We start from the raw sequence: 16,962 nt of genomic DNA on the forward strand, positions 1-16,962 counted from the left end.
TGCTGGGCCTCCTGCTTTTTAATTGTGTAGATATTACAGCTAATTACAGTTCTATTAATATTTCACTTTGAATTAAAGATTTATTTTCCACACCCTTTATTCAGGAGGGAATTAAATCCACACCCAAGGCAATTGCAGGCTCTGGCAATGCAGCTCCCAGTTGAAAAGGACCATGTGTGATTCCTGAGCCTCCATCTCTTTGACAGGAATGACCCATGAGGAGGGAGGAGGAGGTGGTGGCTTGGACATAAATTATTCAAAGCCCTTTTGCAGAGCTGAGCCGGAAAGTCCAGTCCATAAGATGCGGTTTCATGTTTTCCTATATTAAAAAAAAAAAAAGAAATTGCAAGCAATGTGTCTCCCTGATGGCGCTTGGTGGCCTCAGCAGTGGACACAGTGACCTTCCTGGCTGGCCAGGGGCCAGGGCAGCGGGAGGCAGGAGGCTGCACGGCCAGAGCTGTGCCTGCCTGGGGGAGAGCCATGGAATGAGCGGGGTCAGGGCACCCAGAGCCTCCTGCACGGGTTCTGTGAGCCCTGGAGTTCAGGAAAAGGCTGCTGGGGGCCCTGGAGATGCTGGAGCACCCTGCAGCCCCTGGATAGATGTGAGCAGGGAGCTGGGAATCGCCTCGGGGTGTACCCCAACCCTGCCCCCAGGACAGGGGAGGCAGCCACTCCCTCAGCTCCTCTTGCTCTGTGCCTGCCAAGGTGATATCGATCCTGGCGGACAGAGCCGTGTCCATTTGCTGACGGCATCGAGCTCTCCTGGAGGGTTTGAGCAGCTTTGTCCACGCTCTGAGCAGAAGCCCCGGCACCACCACAGCGACCTTTGCTGGGTCTGCACAGCCACCCCTGGGGTAACCCCAGGCAGGGGCTGTGCCCCTGGAATCACTGGGGTATCTCCCACCCCTCCCTGCAGCCTCCCAGTCCTCTCAGCCCTCACATCATGCCTTTGGTGCCAGGGGAAGTTTGGCCTCAGATGGGTTTTCAAATGTTAATTGGGTTTTGACATTCTCAGTGGTGATGCGAGCACTGTGATGGTATTTTGGGTTCTTGCTGATGGCTGGGAGAGGGGTGTGAGAAGGGGAGAAGTGCAGTCCATGAGGCTTGGAGAAAACAGGAGAAACACTGCCAGCATGTTGGGGACCACTCAGGTCCCCAAGACTTTGGGGATGAGGATTTTTCATCAGAGCCCGGGCAGCAGTGAGCCAGAGAAGCTCAGCTGATAATTCAGCTCAAATTTTCCATAATTTATCCCAGAGATCTTCCCTCAGGAATTCTTTGGACCTGGGCAGAGAAGAGCAGGGTGGGCTGGTGTCCTCGTGGCCCGGTGCTGGGAGACCCCAGGCTGTGAGTGGAACACCCTCGTTTCTCCTTGAAGGCAAGCACGTGTCTCAGAAATCCCTGGGAGCTGAGGGCTTCGCCCGACTCACAGCAGGGAGCTTGACCTCAGGGTGCTTCTGAGAGCTACTTTTGGCCAAGGGATTTGAGCCTGGCTTATCCTGAGGTGTCTGGAGTCCCCTCAGCCCTGGCTTGGAGCAGGCAGGGGTTCCTCTCCTCTGGGGGCTTGGTGTTTGTGTCCCCTCCCCGTTGGCCACAGTGCAGAGGTCCTTTTGCTTCAATGCCTGTCATCGGTGCTGGCACGGCTGAGGGATGCACACTCAAGAGGCTGGATGGGGCTGCCCCCCCAGGCTGCCCACCCGTGCCCCAGAGCAGAATAACAACAAGCAGCATGGATTCTTGATGTAAACAAAACCACTGTGACAGCCTGGTCACTCTGCAGGAGACAGCGCTCTGGGCATCATCCCCTGAGCACCTGAATCCATGGGAATGCTGCATTTATTCTGATGGCAGGAGGGTGGCTGGGCAGCTTTTCAGAAGATGTATCTCACTGGAGAGCCTAAAGCTCCTTCAAAGGCCCAGACAAGGCATTGTGCTGGGTGGTCTCGAGTGCTTTCGGAAAACTGGCTCCTCTCTGGACTCCTAACCAGGATCTGGGCAACAGGGAGCCCTTTGCAGTGGTACCCTGCCTGCCTGGGCCCTGGCTCACCCTTCTGTTACAAAGAAGCAACACAGGTCACCCCCTAGGGAAGATGAGGCTGGAATTGAGTGTTGGAAGGTCCGTGCTTTGATCTTTGGTGCTGGAAGGGGCAGGTGGAGTGGCAGAAAGCCCTCCCCACAGCCAGACCCTGCTTCGTGTGCAGGGAAGGGTCCCTGCAGGGTCTGGGAGCTCTCGTAGCCCCGAGTGCTGGCAGGTGAGCTCCGGGTGTGCCCTAATTGCTCCGGTGACCGTGATGGATCGCAGCAGTTAATGTGTCAATGGTCATTACCGGGGGGTTGTGTTTTCTCTGGATTAATGAATCGACACAGCACGACAGGCTCCTCGGAGCCGCGGGGGCTTGGGAGGGGATTCGATGGGGAGAGAAGGCGATGCAGGAGCCGAGCTCCGCGGGCATGTGTGCGGGGCGCCGGGTTGGCATCGTTTTATGGCAGGGCGAAGAGAAGGGCATCGGCTTGGGGTGACATTCTCCCGCATTGTTGCCTAGGGCAGCTGCTCCCACCTGCGAAAGGGAATTTGGGGCTTGGCTGTCAGTGCAGGGAGCCGGAGACCCTCGGCAGCCTTGCGAGGGGACCCTTCCTCCGGGAGCCGGGGGACCACCGGGGCAGGGGTCTCCGCGCTGCGCTAGTGCTTTAAGGGGCTGGCAAAGCCGGTGGCGGGCTTCCCAGCTCCTCTTCATGCAAAACTTCCCCGGCCCCGGCTCTCCTCCTCCTCTTCCCCCTCCTCCTCCCCCTTCTCCACCTTCTCCTCCTCCTCCTCGCCGCGGCTGCGGTGCGCGGAGCGCGGCGGGTCCCGCCCGGCTGCGGCTCGCTCGGCTCCCGGGCCGGGCCGGGGCTGGGGGCCAGGGCCACCCCGCCACACGCTGCAGGGCCCCCGGGCTGCCCGCGCCCCCCGGGCCGGGGGCGGATCGCGGCACCGGGCACCGGGAGGAGACGGGGCCGGCGGCGCCGCCAACTTGGCGCTGCCCGCGGGTAAGTGCGGGCGGCGCGGGGGGAGCATCCCCGGTGCCCCCGGACCCTCGCCAGGGGCTGGAGTGCCCCTCTCTCCCCTTCCCCGCAGCCTCGCCGCTTTCCTTCCCGCCCCCGCCACGCTCCGCCAGTTTTCCACCTTTCCTTTTTATTTTTGGTTTGGGGGGGCTGCGACAGCGGGGGCTGCAGCCCGGAACCTCCAGCCCCCTCCCGGCTTTTCCCTTTCCCACTCATCGCATTATTTATTCACCACTGGGGGTTGAGGAGCGCTGCCCCCCTCCTCGCCCCGCTGCCCCCCGCCGCGAGGGGCACGGGCGGCACCTCCTGCCCCTTTCCCCAACCTGCCACCTTTGCCCCTGAGGTGCCCACCGCCCGGCGGGGCTCCGGGAGGGGAGCTGGGGGGTTCGTCCGGACGGATGGGGCTGGAAGGGCTTGGGGCAGGAGGCAGCGGGCGCGGGGGTGGCCGTGACCAGGGCCGAGCGCCGGCGGGGGCTGCCCTCGCCTCGCCGCAGCGGGCAGCGCCCGCAGAGCCGCCGCAGGGCACGGCAGGGGCGACAGCAGAGCGAGGAAGGGGATGAAGGTGCTGCCCCTTCCAGCTTGGAGGGGGTGTGGAGGGTAAGATCCGACCCCGCAGAGGCACTCCCGGGCCGGGCAGAGCCCCGCTCCAGCACGGGCTCGGTTTCCTCTCCCGGGCGCTCTCCCGCTCCTTGGCGCTTTCCGGGAGAGCGGATCTGAGGCGTCGGGAGCCGCTGGGGAAGTTGGCAGCCGTGGGAAAAAACCGGAGAACTCTCCCACCGCCTGCCCGGGTGCAGCCCCGCCACCTTCCTCCTCCTCCTCCTCCTCCCCCCCGCGGTGTGATGAGCTTGCCGTGCTCTGCCAGCCGGGTGCTTTTCCGGGGGCTGCTCCCGCGCTGGGGGATGCCCGCTGCCTTCGGCGGCGGCTGCGACGGAGAGGCTGCGGGTGAGTCACTGCCTTTGCCATCGCCATCGCGCCGCAGGTGACCTGTGGCTCGGGGCTCGCCGGGGGTGGCACGAGGCAGGGCTGCGGTGACCGGAGGAACCCACGGGCCGCGTGCCCCGGGCAGGGCCTGGGAAGAGAGGGAGGGAAGGAGCGGAGCTGATCTGTTGAATGCAGCGTGGAGCTCGGGAGAACGCCACGAGAACTGCCAAAAGAAAAAGCTCATTTCCTTCCCTCTCTTCGCTGCCTGTAAGCAGCATTTATCCGCATAAGGGCAGTGGACGGGGGTGCGGGGGACATGCTGGGCAAGGCTGTGGCAGGGGGGGAGCTGGGACAAGACCTTCTTCCCTGTGACCTACTGCCTCCGTGCTGGGAGCCACGGTCCGATGGGATGTGCAGAGATCCCAGCTGATTTTGGCCAGCCTGGCCGAGCTGGAGGGGCAGTGCTGGGGGCTGCAGTGAGGGTGGTCCCTTTCTGTGAAGGCAGAGGGACCCCATGCAACCCCTGGGGCTGCAGTTGCCCCAGGATGGGGGTACAGGCAAAGCCCTTTTGGGGAGGGCATCAGGCACTGGGCTGGGGGTGTTGAGCTGCATCCTGCAGGAGCGTCGAGAGAATCCTCCCTTGGGAACTGAAGCTCGGGTGCAACCGTGACCCGACCCCGCGTCCCAGGGGCCAACATTGCGCTGCAGGGGAGCCTGATGGCTCCCCAAAAAAGAGCGTCACGTGCTTCAACTTTGGCATCAGGCAGGAGGAGGATGGATTTGTCAGCTCAGCCACCCCCTTCCAGCTCTTCCCAGAAAGGCAACGGCTTGAAGAAGTGGCAGGTCCTAATTATAACATCTGCGAACCTGCGCCCGCCGCCCTCCCCGGCTTCGCGCCTGCTGCGGGCACCGGCTCTTCCTCCTGGCTCCGCGTCGCATGGAGGGCTTTGCTCTGCGGTTCCCCAGATGGCTCTGCTCAAAGCCTGGCTCAGGATGGGGGTCTCTGCCGCAGCTGGAGGGGTGCGGGCAGGGGCTGGCACTGCCAGACCGTGGTCTTGGGGCGTGGGTGCGCGATGAGGAGCGGGAACACCGCGTGGTGCCACGGGCACTGGCGAGCACCGGCAGTCAGGCCGCGCTCCCGCTCCGAGCCAGCGCCGTCCCAAATTGCAGACGGTGATAAAAAATTAATTGCGGGATTTTGCTGCACGTGGCAGGAGTGGGGATGAGCAGCATCTCCTTCCCTCCCTCCAGCCTCTCCTGCTGGAGCTCTCCACTGCTGGCAGAGACCCCGTGCCAGACCCCGCAAGGTGAGCTGCTGTTATCTCCGCGTGCTCCGCGGCCATATCCTGCTCGCCTTCCCCCCGCCGCGCCATCCCATCCTTCAAAGTGAGGGATTAGTCCTGACCTGCTTGGCAGCGGGAGGGAGGCGGAAGGAGAGGGCTTGCTGCAGTTAAGGAAATATATGGTGTGATAAATATTCCCTGCATCTCATTCGTGCCCCATGGGAGCACTTTTGTTTGGACTTCAGCATCCGTCAGGGGATGCTCCAGGGCAGTGAGGTGGGTGGTCATACCCAGCTTTTCTCCACCATGGGGCTCTGAGCTGGGCACTGACAGGACGTGGTTGCAGAGAGGACGAGTTGGCACCTTGGCAATGGGCTTGGGTTTGTGCGAGCGTCGTGGTATCGGTTTGCGCGTCGATCGCGGGGTTGCTGGGGCAGGGACTGCGTTTTGGAGCTCCTTGGGTGGGTTTGGATGGTACAATCTGGGGTCTCTGCTCGTTGCTGCCTGCTGAGCCGTGGCCTCGCTTCTCTGAGCGAACGCTGGGGTACTGGACCTGAATACTTAAGGTTTATCCTGTTGAGAGAGAACTTAACTGGCATCCCTTCCCTCCCTCTGTGTCTCAAATCTGCTGTACTGCATGGAGCTTTTGCAATTAAAAAGAGCAGGAGCCAAACAAAGTTCCCTGTAACTGCTTGCAAGCGGGAAGAGCAAGTGTGTGCTAATTGGGATATTGTGCTGCCTGCTGGCTGGCCCTGCTTGCTGGGGAAGAGCAGGTGGGGACAGAAATGGTTTGATTTTTTCAAAACGATGCTGCTGAGCTGGGGGAAGCCAGCATGGCTTAAGATGGCACAGCCCTCCCAGCGCTGGGGCTGGGCTGGAGTCTCCGTGGTGTTGTGCTGGTGGTGCCGGGCTCCTTGGCAGCTGGGGATGGGGACATGCAGGTGAGTGCTGGGCGCAGCCTCTTGGCTGTTTGTTCCTGCATCTCCTGGGCCGTGTCACTGGCTCAGCCTCTGCCTGGTTTAACAACCCCAGAGTTGTTGTGGCTCTGAACTGGGAGATGACAGGTCCTGCTGCAGGCTTAGCTCTGCGGTCCTTGGGTGCGGGGTCTGTGTCCCACCACAGCCCAGCCAGAGCAGCACTTGCAGGGACATGCAGGAGGAACTGTGGGAAGGAGCAGCAGAGGTGATGCCTGGGATGGCTGGTACCTCCTTTGGGCATTGGAGGTGGTCTTACAGCAGGAGCTCTCCGTGGTGTGGGGGAATTTTTAATCAGTGTTCAATTTCAATAAAATCACAGAATGGTTTGGATGGGAAAGGACTTTAAAATGCATCCAGTTTCAGTCCCCATGGGCACAGACACCTTCCACTAGACCAGGTTGCCCCAAGGGGGACTCCCTTGCCCAGCTGAATCCTCCCCTGCCCTTTCCAGGGACCTCTGTGTCTGGGGATGCGGGTGGCCCAGTGGCTTGGCCACCACTAGAGGGGGGCAAGATGCCACCGTGCTGACTGGCCCCATGTCTGAGGTGCCAGGACCCGCAGGGCTCTGCCCATGCCCCCATCTCTGCCTGTCCTAGGGTGGCATCATCCCCAGCACCCGGCACCTGCTTCTCTGCCCTGGTGCTCCTCAGCTCACCCCGGCTTGGGCAGGTGATGATGCAGCCTGGGGGCTGGAGATCTCAGTTTGGGTAGTCCTAGCACTGCCTTGCAGATCCAGATCAGGCTGTGGTGTGGCTGGGATGAGGGCGGTGGGAAGGCTCCTTCCTCACGGACCATGTGTGGTGGAAGTAGGAGGAAGCAGCATTGCTCCTTCCTTTGGGGCTGGGGTGAGCACCACACTGGGTGATTCCCACCTGTTATTCCTGCCCTTGGGATGCCCCTGTGGAGCTGTGCAGGTGGGGCAGGAGGGTAGTTCTGGCCCCTCGCTGCCTGGAGCATGTGGGTAAGGCTGTTCCCTGCTCCACGAGCACCTGCTTTAGGCAGGTGTCTTCTTCCAGATGTGCACCTTCCTCCAGATGTGCAGCACCAGCCTCCTGGTGGAGGGCCTGTTTTGGGGAGGCTCAGGCATGATGGGAGCAAGATTTGGGCTGTGCAGGAGCAGTGGCTCGTGTGTGGCTGTGGGGATGGGGGAGGCAGGTGGAGAGGACAGGGGTGCTCATCTGCCACCCCTTCCCAGGCTGTTTGCAACCCGAGCTCATCGGGTGATTCAGGCTCCATCTCCCTTAATGATTCCGCGAGGGATCTGAACCAGCTCCCTCCTCCCCTCCCCATTATTGGTGCTTTATTCTTGCCTGCCGTGATATTTTTACCTTCAGTTCGTTCAGATTATGTGATCAAAGGAGCCACAAAGGGGAGAGAACAGAGAGGAAAAAGCTTGAAAGAAGAAAGGGAGAAGCAGTGGGCTCTGGGGGCACTGCCAGCTCCGTAGGAGCTGCCATGGGCCACGAGGGTTTTCCTGGGAGTGGGTCCGTGTTGTGACCAACCCACCTTTGATGGGCAGAAGTGTCGCAGCTCCGGGGATGAGGCTGGGAGAAGTGACTGCTCTGGGCTGGTGCAGGGCTGTGGGGGGGGACGGGACTGTGGTGTCTGAGCATCCCTTGGTCGCCCCATCATCCACCTGCTCGGCACAGGCAAAGCATGACCTGCTTCCAGACCGTGCCAGGAGCCACGTTCCCCTGCTCCGTGCCCACTGGAGATGCATGAGGTGGTTCTTGCAGAGGGCACAGGACTGTGCAGAGGGCTGATCCCTGTCCCTGATCCCCAGCCGAGCAAGGGCCTTTCTCCCAGGGGCTCTCCCGGCAGGCTGGGGCTGGCAATGTGCTGCAGCATTCCCAACTTCCTACCTTTGGAAGCACAGAACTCAGCACCGGGTAATTCTGGTTCCTTAAAAGCCCCGGCTGTCAGAATCGCTTTGGAGATGGGCCTTCAAGCGGCTGCGGCGGGCAGGGACGTGCATAATTTATGGAGGTGAGTTGCAACCAGGGTCCTCCTGGCTGGGGCTGGAGCCGGAGTGGGAGTCTCCCCCGCGATGTAAACGGGCTGGGCACGGCTGGCTCTGGTGGCAGCACCCCCGGGGCCGGTGAGGATCCGGCCGGCAGCCCCAGGCTTGGGTGCCGGGCTCTGTGCTTGAGCTGAGATTAATTTAAGCTGTTTCCTCGGTCTCGCTGTTGCAGCCTGTCCTGCCTGGGGAGCACATCTGCCCGCTCGGCACCGCGCTGCCTTTGCTGCCTGCATTAATCACACGCTGCCCTCAGCATCCATCCGTGGCTGCTGGGAGGCAGCAGGGATGGGCTCCAGGGAGAACCTGCCCGGGGGGAAACTGAGGCAGGGGCTGTGCTGCTCGGGCAGGGGCAGCTCAGGTGCTGTCAATATTTGCTGCTGGAAGCTGTCGATAAGGGAAGTTTGCAAGGAAGCAGCTGCTGGTTCAGGAATCAGTTGCCTGAAGGGAGAGCGGCAGGAACACAGTGCTTTGGGTAGTGACTCGGATCCATAATGCTGGATTTTGTCAGTGCCTGGCTCTCGCTGAGGACACAGACCAGCACTGAGCCTGCTCAGTTTATGGCGCTCAAGACTTGTGGGCTCATGGCAGGTGACTGAAAAACCTGTTGGGAAAGAGGAGGGATACTCTGTGGTAGGCAGGGACCAGGCTTGGGGTGTATGTGGGATTTGCCCCCCCACCTCCAACCAGTGCTGTCTTGGGACCTGTCCCACCCTCTCAGCTCCCTCAAGAGTGGATGGGGTGGGTTCCAGGACCTCCCTCCAGCCCTGAGCTGGCCACTGACCTTGTCCTGCTCTGTGGACAGGGCGTGTGTGGCACCCTGACGAGCCCCTCTGCCTGGATGCAGTTTGGGCTGAGCTGAAGCCACTGGCATGAATCAGAAATCTAGTGAATCCCAAATCTATTTTCTGCAATAACCCCCAGTGCTAATTTCTGATGGGCTCCCTGACAAAATCTCGGAATAGCTGATGTTCTCTTCATGCTCCTGCTTAATTTTCTCTCTCACCCCTGTCCCCTTCCCTCTCAAGGTCTCCAGAGGAAGGACCCGAAGCTTTGTGTGGGCTCGTGTCTCTGCCGCTGTCTCTCCACCCTGGTGTAGCCATGCAGACCCCGGCACCCTCCGGCAGCCCGGCCACCCACTGCTGCCCCGGGGCCGGCAGCGCCGGTGGGAGCCACTGATGGTGCCGGAGCGGGATCCCACCGGAGCCATGGCACCCGCCCGCGCCAGCCCGGCCCCCTGAGTGCTGCCCGAGCTCTGCCCCAGCACGGCCTTGGCGATGAGCGGGAGTCACTTCTGCATGGAGCGTCTCTCCTTCTGCCTCCTCCTGAGTGCCTGGAGCTGGGGGTGGGCGCCCGGGGGTGCCGCCAAGCCCAAGGGCCAGGGCTACCCGCACATGAACTCCATCCGCATCGACGGGGACATCACGCTCGGGGGGCTCTTCCCCGTGCACGGCCGGGGCGCCGAGGGCAAGGCCTGCGGGGAACTCAAGAAGGAAAAGGGCATCCACCGCCTGGAGGCCATGCTGTTTGCCCTGGACCGCATCAACAACGACCCCGACCTGCTCCCCAACATCACCCTGGGCGCGCGCATCCTGGACACGTGCTCGCGGGACACGCACGCCCTGGAGCAGTCGCTGACCTTCGTGCAAGCCCTCATCGAGAAGGACAGCACCGAGGTGCGCTGTGTCAGCGGGGGCCCCCCCATCATCACCAAACCCGAGCGGGTGGTCGGCGTCATCGGCGCCTCGGGCAGCTCCGTCTCCATCATGGTGGCCAACATCCTGCGGCTCTTCAAGGTAGGGCTCGGCTGGGCTAAAAGGAACCCCTCGGCAAAACCGCCGCGGGTGCTTTGGCGGTGTTTCTCTGTGCGTGCCTCTTCCTCCACAGCTGGGGGCAGGTGGGAGCTGGTGTCATTAAAAGGCTTCTCCTGCCTCCCCCGGGTCCCCAGGGATCCCTCCCTCCATCCCCCTCCACTGACGGCATTTGGAGCAGGAGGATTTTTATTTCTTCTCCCCCAGCTTCGTGGTGAGGGGGGATGCTGATGGGGGAGGTGGGCTGAGGATGGGTTATGACACCAATTATGGGGGTGCTCGATGAGGGGTGTGGGTTATACCCCAAAGTGGAAGGTTCCACCTGAGCCAGAGGGCTGGGCAGCTGAGGACAGGGTGGCTGACGGGGTGCAGGGACAGCTGAGATCGCTCTGCTCCAACCCATGGGACATCAGCCAGGTTGGGGACACTTGTTCTGTGCCACCAACCCCACAGGTGCTCAGCCTGCGATGGGATGAGTGCAGCTCTCCCTCCTGCTCCGTGTCAGCTGCAGGAATGCTGAGTTGATAATTCCTCTCCCCCTTGCTGTGTATTTATTTATCTGCAGCCACGTCCATGGGCTGGAGAGTGTGAACAAGGGCCCCTCTTCAGGAATGAGGGAAGAACATAAATATTCTGTGCCCCCAGCAGTGGTGGGAGCCCCATCCCAGCTTGGCCTCTCCCCAGCACTCTGTAACCCCTCTGTTCTGCAGGACTGGTGCTGTTTCCCTTTCTCTCTTCCCCCTCCTCTTCCTCCACCAGCCCAGCGTGCTGAGAGCAGGGTGCCCTCCTGGGAGGGCTGGAAGCTGTTAGTGAAGACAGAAAAACCAGATCTCTGATGGAGTTTGATTTTTCTGGGTCCTTTTTTTTTCAAAACGTGTTAATGTTCCAGGCGACGAGTGAGAGGGCTATTCAATAATTAAAATAATATAAATTAGAGGGAGTGGGAGGAACTTAAAAGCTATTTGCTGAGACAAGAAAGATTGAATGCTTGCTCTGGAGAGGAGGAGGCAGGCAGGCAGTGGGGAAGGAGGCAGGAGAGTGACAGTTGGAGGTACCTACAGTCTTTCTAGGTTCTTGCTTTTTTTTTTTTTTTTTTCCTTTTCTTGCCCTTCTCCGGTTTTGATCCTTGGCCAAAGAGCTGTGACCTGTGCAGGAAGGATGTCCCTGAGCTCAGGTGTGGAGCCAGGCACTGGTGCTGCTGGGGGTACATCTTGAGCCCCAGCAGCTTTAATCCAGAACTGATCCCGTCCCATCAGGACAGGGAGGAAATACAAATGGTGGGAAGGGCAGGTAAAGAGGGGTTGGAGAACTCAAAACCCCCTAGGAGGGGAGGACAAGGTCAAGCTCAGCCCTTCCTAGAAGCAGCAAATCCTGTTTGGGGCTGAGCAGGTGTAGGAGTTGGTGGGCTCCCAGTGGTCCCCAGCACAGGGATATCATTCCCATGGGATGGGGTTCTCGTCCCACCTGTCTGGGCACAGCCTCGTTCATGCAACAGGCAGGGGCTGGGGAGTTCTGGGGTCTCTTCCTCCTGCCATGGCCTGAGTGCTGCTGCTGCTCTTTGTTATTCAAACACGGGTTTGATGGCAGGGACATGCTTAAAATGAAAATAAGGCGACTTCCATCTCACGCCGCCGCTGACCTTTAAGCGCGGGTGACTCCGCTCCGGGGTTCAGCGAAGCTCTGCTGCCCAGGGCACAGGCAGCTGCCTCTGCCCATTCTCTGGGGAATGGCACTTGCTGGAGCTCTGCTCCTGCTTGGCCCCATGTTGCTGTGTCACTCGTGTCCCCCTTGGCACTCCCTCAGCACAGGGACACTGGTGTAAAGTGTGGGAGCTGCAACAGGGGGACCCGCTCGCGATGCCCCCTCCCTGTGGGCAGCCAGGGCAGTTGTGCTGATGGTTAAAGTGCCCTCTGAGTGCTCTGGTTTCTGAATTGCTGAAGTGGTTCTCCAGGATGGCTGCAGCACGTCTCGGGGGGGCTGTAGCATATCCAGTGAGCGGTGAAGGCACAGAATCAACTAGAAAGTCCAACAAGATGAGGAGAAAATAGAAGTCCTGCAGAGTCCTGGCTGGGAGGGGGCACAGCAGCCCCCCTGGTTTTCCCTGGGAGCCTGGAGCAGCCCCTTCTGTCCTGTTATACACACAGCAGGGGTGGCTGTTCCTGTCTCTGGATGATGCTATCCTTGCCATGGCCCCTTGCCCCATCCCACACTCCCTCCTGTGCACCTCTCCCTGCTCCATCCCTGCTCCCTGCTGTGCAGCCCCCAGCCCTCCCTGCTAGGCTGGCCTTGCCCCTCCCTGACAGGCCTTTTGTCACTCCTGTGCTACATAAATAAATAACAGGTCCTTCGTTAGCTGCCGCTGCCTAATTAGAGCTGTACATCAGTGGAACAACTTGCAGATGCGGCATCCTCTGTCCAAGCTGGTTTCATCACTCCTCGTCGCTCTGCCTGCAGAAAATCCTTCCCCCAAATCCGTGCTCTCGGCTCTGTGTGATAGCATCTCTCTGGCATCACTGCCAGAGCGCTCTGGCACGTTCCAGCTCCTTCCCACCCCTCACTGCTGCCTTTCCAGCCCCAGCTCTACCCACTGTCTCCTGAACCACCACAGTGGTGATGGTGCAAAGAAACCAGATCCATCTCCTACAAGTGCGATCTCCAAAAAGCTGTGTCAGGGTTTGGGGTGCATTTTTCATCCCCCTCCCGAAAGAGCTGGGACAAGATGGAGCCCAGGTGCTCAGCCAGGTTGAAGAGCATCCTTGGCCGGAGGGTGGACTTGACACGTGCCAGGCGCTTTGAGACGCTTGTTTTCTCCGTGCCAGTGAGTGCAGCCACTCTCTTTAGCGCAGGAGTGTTGTACAACATGAATAATTCACCTGAGGACGGCGCTGCCCGTGGTGTGTGCGGCACGGCCACAGGCGCTCAGCACCTGCAGGCGCATGAGGTTGTGCTGCCTGGGGGCTGGGGGTGCAGAGCAGGATCAGCCCCTGGTGCTGAGCCCCCCGGCTCGTGTCGGGGTGCCCCGAGGCTCTGGGGGCGGTGGGTGCTGAGTTCAGCACAGGCTTCCCCACTCAGTGGGTGAATAACCTTCCCGAGGTGGGAAGGTGGCAGCCGGCAGGGGGACACTGATTAATCGCCTGCTCCTGCCACTTCAGTTCCTTGCTCTTCACTGGGTTTATTGAAACAAATTGCAGCTGCCTGGCTCCCCTGGGCTGCCCCGGCCCCATGGCCCTGAGGCATGGCTCGGTGAGGAGGAGTGGGAGGCCAAAGGCAGGGAGGATGTTGAAGGACAGCATCCTCCTGCACCTGCTTCCCAGGGCTTTATTTGTGCCTTACTGCTCTCCAAGGAGGTGCTGGGGGCTGGACCCTGGCTTGGCACTGGGCCAAGGGGAAGGGGCAGCAGGACAGAACTGCAGCTCACTCTGCTCCGATGCCCGCCCAGCCCCTCGCTGCTCCAGCCCCTGCGGTGCTTTACGCTCTCCCTAATTAAAAGCTGCCATCCAAATGGCTCGATGATGGAAATTCTAATTAAATCAATTCCATCTTGTCAGTGAACCAGAGGTTTGCATAAGATATGCGTGAAATTAATAATTGTGGGTAGGGAATTAGCTGTTCCCGACCCTGTTTCTGGGATGGGGGGCTGGTGCAGGAGCCCCTGCTCGTGGGGTGCTCCTGACAAGTGTGCCCAGCTCTGGCTCTGCAGTGGCCCTGTTGGTCTGGGGCTCCTTCGCTCCTGGCTGCTCAGGCTGGTGTTCAGATAGATGGTTTAAGCCTTAGCTGGGATGTGCTGAAATTGCTACCTTTGTCTAATTCTCCCCAGTCTGGGGGGATTCTGCCCCACACCGGTGGAGAAAACGCCTCAGCAGCTCCTGAGCCGTGTTCATGGTGGGTGACAGTGATGGGTACAAAATCCAGCTTTTCCAGTGCACTGGAAGTCAATCACACCAGTCCATTGATCCAGGAAGCTGGGGGAGCAGGAGGACACCCTGAACCCTGGCTCCCACCTGCACTCTAATCCCAAGGGACCTTTCTGCAGGCTGGGGGTGCTTCTGGATGACGCTGATTCTGGTTTTTGGTTCAAAAAAAGAGGAGGAAGGAGGTTTTATCCCCTGCCCTGGGGTTACTCCCCACTCTGACTCACAATGAAGTCTTGGAGTGCAGGAGAGCTTTCCTGCCCCCTTCTCAACCTGGTGTTTATTCCAGGCTGGAGATGAGCCAGGCAAGAGAACATCAGTGGCCAAATATGCAGCTGAGATGTATTTCCAGCTCCCCCTTCCTGCTGCATCCTTCTTTCTAAGAACCTTGAATTCCCTGCCTGCATTTTGCTTTTATGGACCTAAAAGGACTTTTGTCTTTTATCTGAGAAAATAGCTGGAGCCAGGAGTTGGGCTATCAAAAAGGCAGAGGGGGAAAAGGCAGAAGAAATCTATGAAATGGTCATTTGGGAACTGGTATTTTATTTTCACTTTCATCCAAGGCAGAGGAGTGAGAGAAAAAAAGCTCTTTCCTTTTGTTTATTAAAATACAGCTTCCAGTTTGTACCTGTGGATCAACAGGTATTTTCTGGGCTTTGTTGCTGAGGTTGGAGCAGGATGGACAGGCCTGAGGTTAAGCCCAGACCACCTGGATGGGGTGGTGGTGGCATGCGGAATAGCTGGGAAGTCTCTATCGCCAGTGTCCTGTGGAGAAGGCAGGTGTCTGGTTAAACCAAAACACTTCTCAGAGGGAAAATCACTGGGAAAGGATCCTCTGGCAGGGCAGGGCTGCATCCCTGCCTCCCAATCACCTTTGACGTGGGCACTGCTGCTTGCCGTGCCCTGGTGGTGCGGGCACTCTGTGGGCATCACCTCCATCCCGAGCCCATGCCGGAGGAGGGGAGGGAGCGGGCTCGGATCACCCCCCCTTCCCCTGGGATGAGTGATTGCCAGGCGAGCGCCTCACCTGCTGAGCAGAATTTTAATCGAGTCTCAGGCACCAGCTCCACTCACAGATCCCCAACGAGCAGATCAGAGCCCCTCGGAACGGAGCACAAAGCAGATTGTCACAGGGAGTAATCCTATTTGTGCCTTGATAAAGATTCCTTCCTCTCCCCCTCTCCCACTCCTTCTCCATCTCTCCCTTTTTTCATCTCCTATTTCTTAGGCAGGTAGAAGGGTGGCTGCTCCTTTCCAGGGGCCTTTTAGCATTCAGGTGGAGTCATGGGTTTATAACACTGGAATCACATTTAATAGAGAGAGAGGCAGGAGTGGGAGAGGGGAAATAACAGAGAAACAAAGGAGAAACTGGGAGATGCAGGAGTGGAGGAGGATGGAGTGGGTCCTGGGGCTGGCAGACCCAGGAGGATCTGTGGGGTTGCCCTGGTGCACGTCTATTCTCAGGATGCCACGCCCCAGATGGGCTCCCAGAAAGCTGGATGGATCTTATTACATAACCCAGGATTCCCACAGACCCCAAACCTCCCCTGGCCCCTGCAAGCCCACCCAGGTGTCTCTGCTGCTGGGAATTGGCTGACTGCTTATTGGGGAGGGGCACTGGGTGAGGCAGCCTGAGCTGATTTGGGCATCCAGGTGCCTGCTGAGCCTGGAGGATGACTGGGATCCGTCACAGTCCCCTGTGGTTCTGGCAGCTGCAATTATTGAATTATTTCTAAAGTGGATCAGAGGGAACAGGAGAGAAGGAGAGCCCTGGAAGAGCTGGGGATCATGCTCTACACCCGCTCACCCCTGAGGCACAGGGTGGTCTGGAGTCAGTGATACCCTGGGCTGTTCCTCCTCTGTTTTCTCCATTCTGCAGTAAAGCAGCACCTGCAGGAAGGTGAGAGGGTGGTGGGTGGCCAGAGCCCTCCCTAGGATGCACCAGCTCCAGTCAGCCCTGCTGCCCTGTGGCTCCAGTCCTTGCCATTATTTAAAACTTTGCCAGGTTTGGGGCAGGGCTCTGCCAGCCCCTGCGGTACCTGGGGCAGGTACCTGCTTGGGATTGGGACGGGGAGATGGTGGATGGGGCTGTCTGGGTGCTCAGGATGTCTTTGGTAGTGAGCTTCAGGCTTGTGGTGAGAACCTGGGTTTGATAATTTAATAAGCCTTTTCCATCTTGAAGATAAATGAGGATGTGTGGTGTGTTTTGGAGATGGAAAGTGCTGTGTAAGTGTTAAACATCGCCTGATCCGGCGGTGCTAAATCATCCCAGTGCACTGTGAGGTGTGGCGCATCTGGTTAATTTAAAGGGCTTATTTATGGCTTGGGTGGGCAGGACCTGCCGGGGGGGGTTGGATCTGTCCTTCCTGGGGCAGGAAGCCAAAGGGAGTCCTTGGCAGTGCTGGCCAGGGCACAATTTGAGTTTTCTCTTTGGTCTTTTCCACGCCAGGCACATCTGATGCTCAAGAAACCCCTCTGGGGTCCCACTGGGTGTCCCTGAGCTGCAGGTGGTCCCGGAGCCCCCCACGTCCACCTGGTGGCACGTGCTCCACCTGACCCATGGTCTTCCTCCACTCCCACCTCCCTGCCCCTCAGATGAGAGATCTCCTGCTGCCCCTGACGCTTTGCCTTTCCCTCCTCCACCCCAGATCCCCCAGATCAGCTACGCCTCCACCGCGCCGGACCTGAGCGACAACAGCCGCTACGACTTCTTCTCGCGCGTGGTGCCGTCGGACACGTACCAGGCCCAGGCCATGGTGGACATCGTCAAGGCCCTCAAGTGGAATTACGTCTCCACCTTGGCCTCCGAGGGCAGCTACGGGGAAAGCGGCGTGGAGGCCTTCATCCAGAAGTCCAGGGAGGATGGTGAGTGGATGTCTCTGGGAACGGGAGCAGCTGTGGCTGGAGGAGAAAAGGCACTGGATGGGGTGGAGGGAACATGTGAGCTGCTTGGGCTGAGCTGGGATGTGTTTGGGGTGATGAATAGGGGTGGATGGTGCA

General features: G+C 59.5%; 1 protein-coding gene across 2 annotated transcripts in view; it reads left to right on the forward strand.

Annotated features, from left to right (window-relative positions):
* The first annotated feature begins 2,906 nt into the window (after positions 1–2,906).
* Positions 2,907–16,962, forward strand: part of GRM4 (glutamate metabotropic receptor 4) — a 35,630-nt gene continuing 21,574 nt past the window's right edge. Inside the window, exons 1-3 of one of the 2 annotated variants that reach the window (XM_050326755.1) lie at positions 2,907–3,027; positions 9,269–10,036; positions 16,611–16,827. In XM_050326755.1, coding sequence (XP_050182712.1) covers positions 9,518–10,036; positions 16,611–16,827 — 736 coding nt within the window. In that variant the 5' untranslated portion in view covers positions 2,907–3,027; positions 9,269–9,517. Of the gene's footprint in view, positions 3,028–7,803; positions 8,210–9,268; positions 10,037–16,610; positions 16,828–16,962 lie in introns of those variants that run through there. The other variant, XM_050326754.1, reaches the window with a different exon arrangement.

The sequence above is a fragment of the Myiozetetes cayanensis genome, unplaced genomic scaffold (genome assembly GCF_022539395.1).
Source record: "Myiozetetes cayanensis isolate MyiCay16 unplaced genomic scaffold, myiCay2020 scf32, whole genome shotgun sequence".
NCBI lineage: Eukaryota > Metazoa > Chordata > Aves > Passeriformes > Tyrannidae > Myiozetetes > Myiozetetes cayanensis.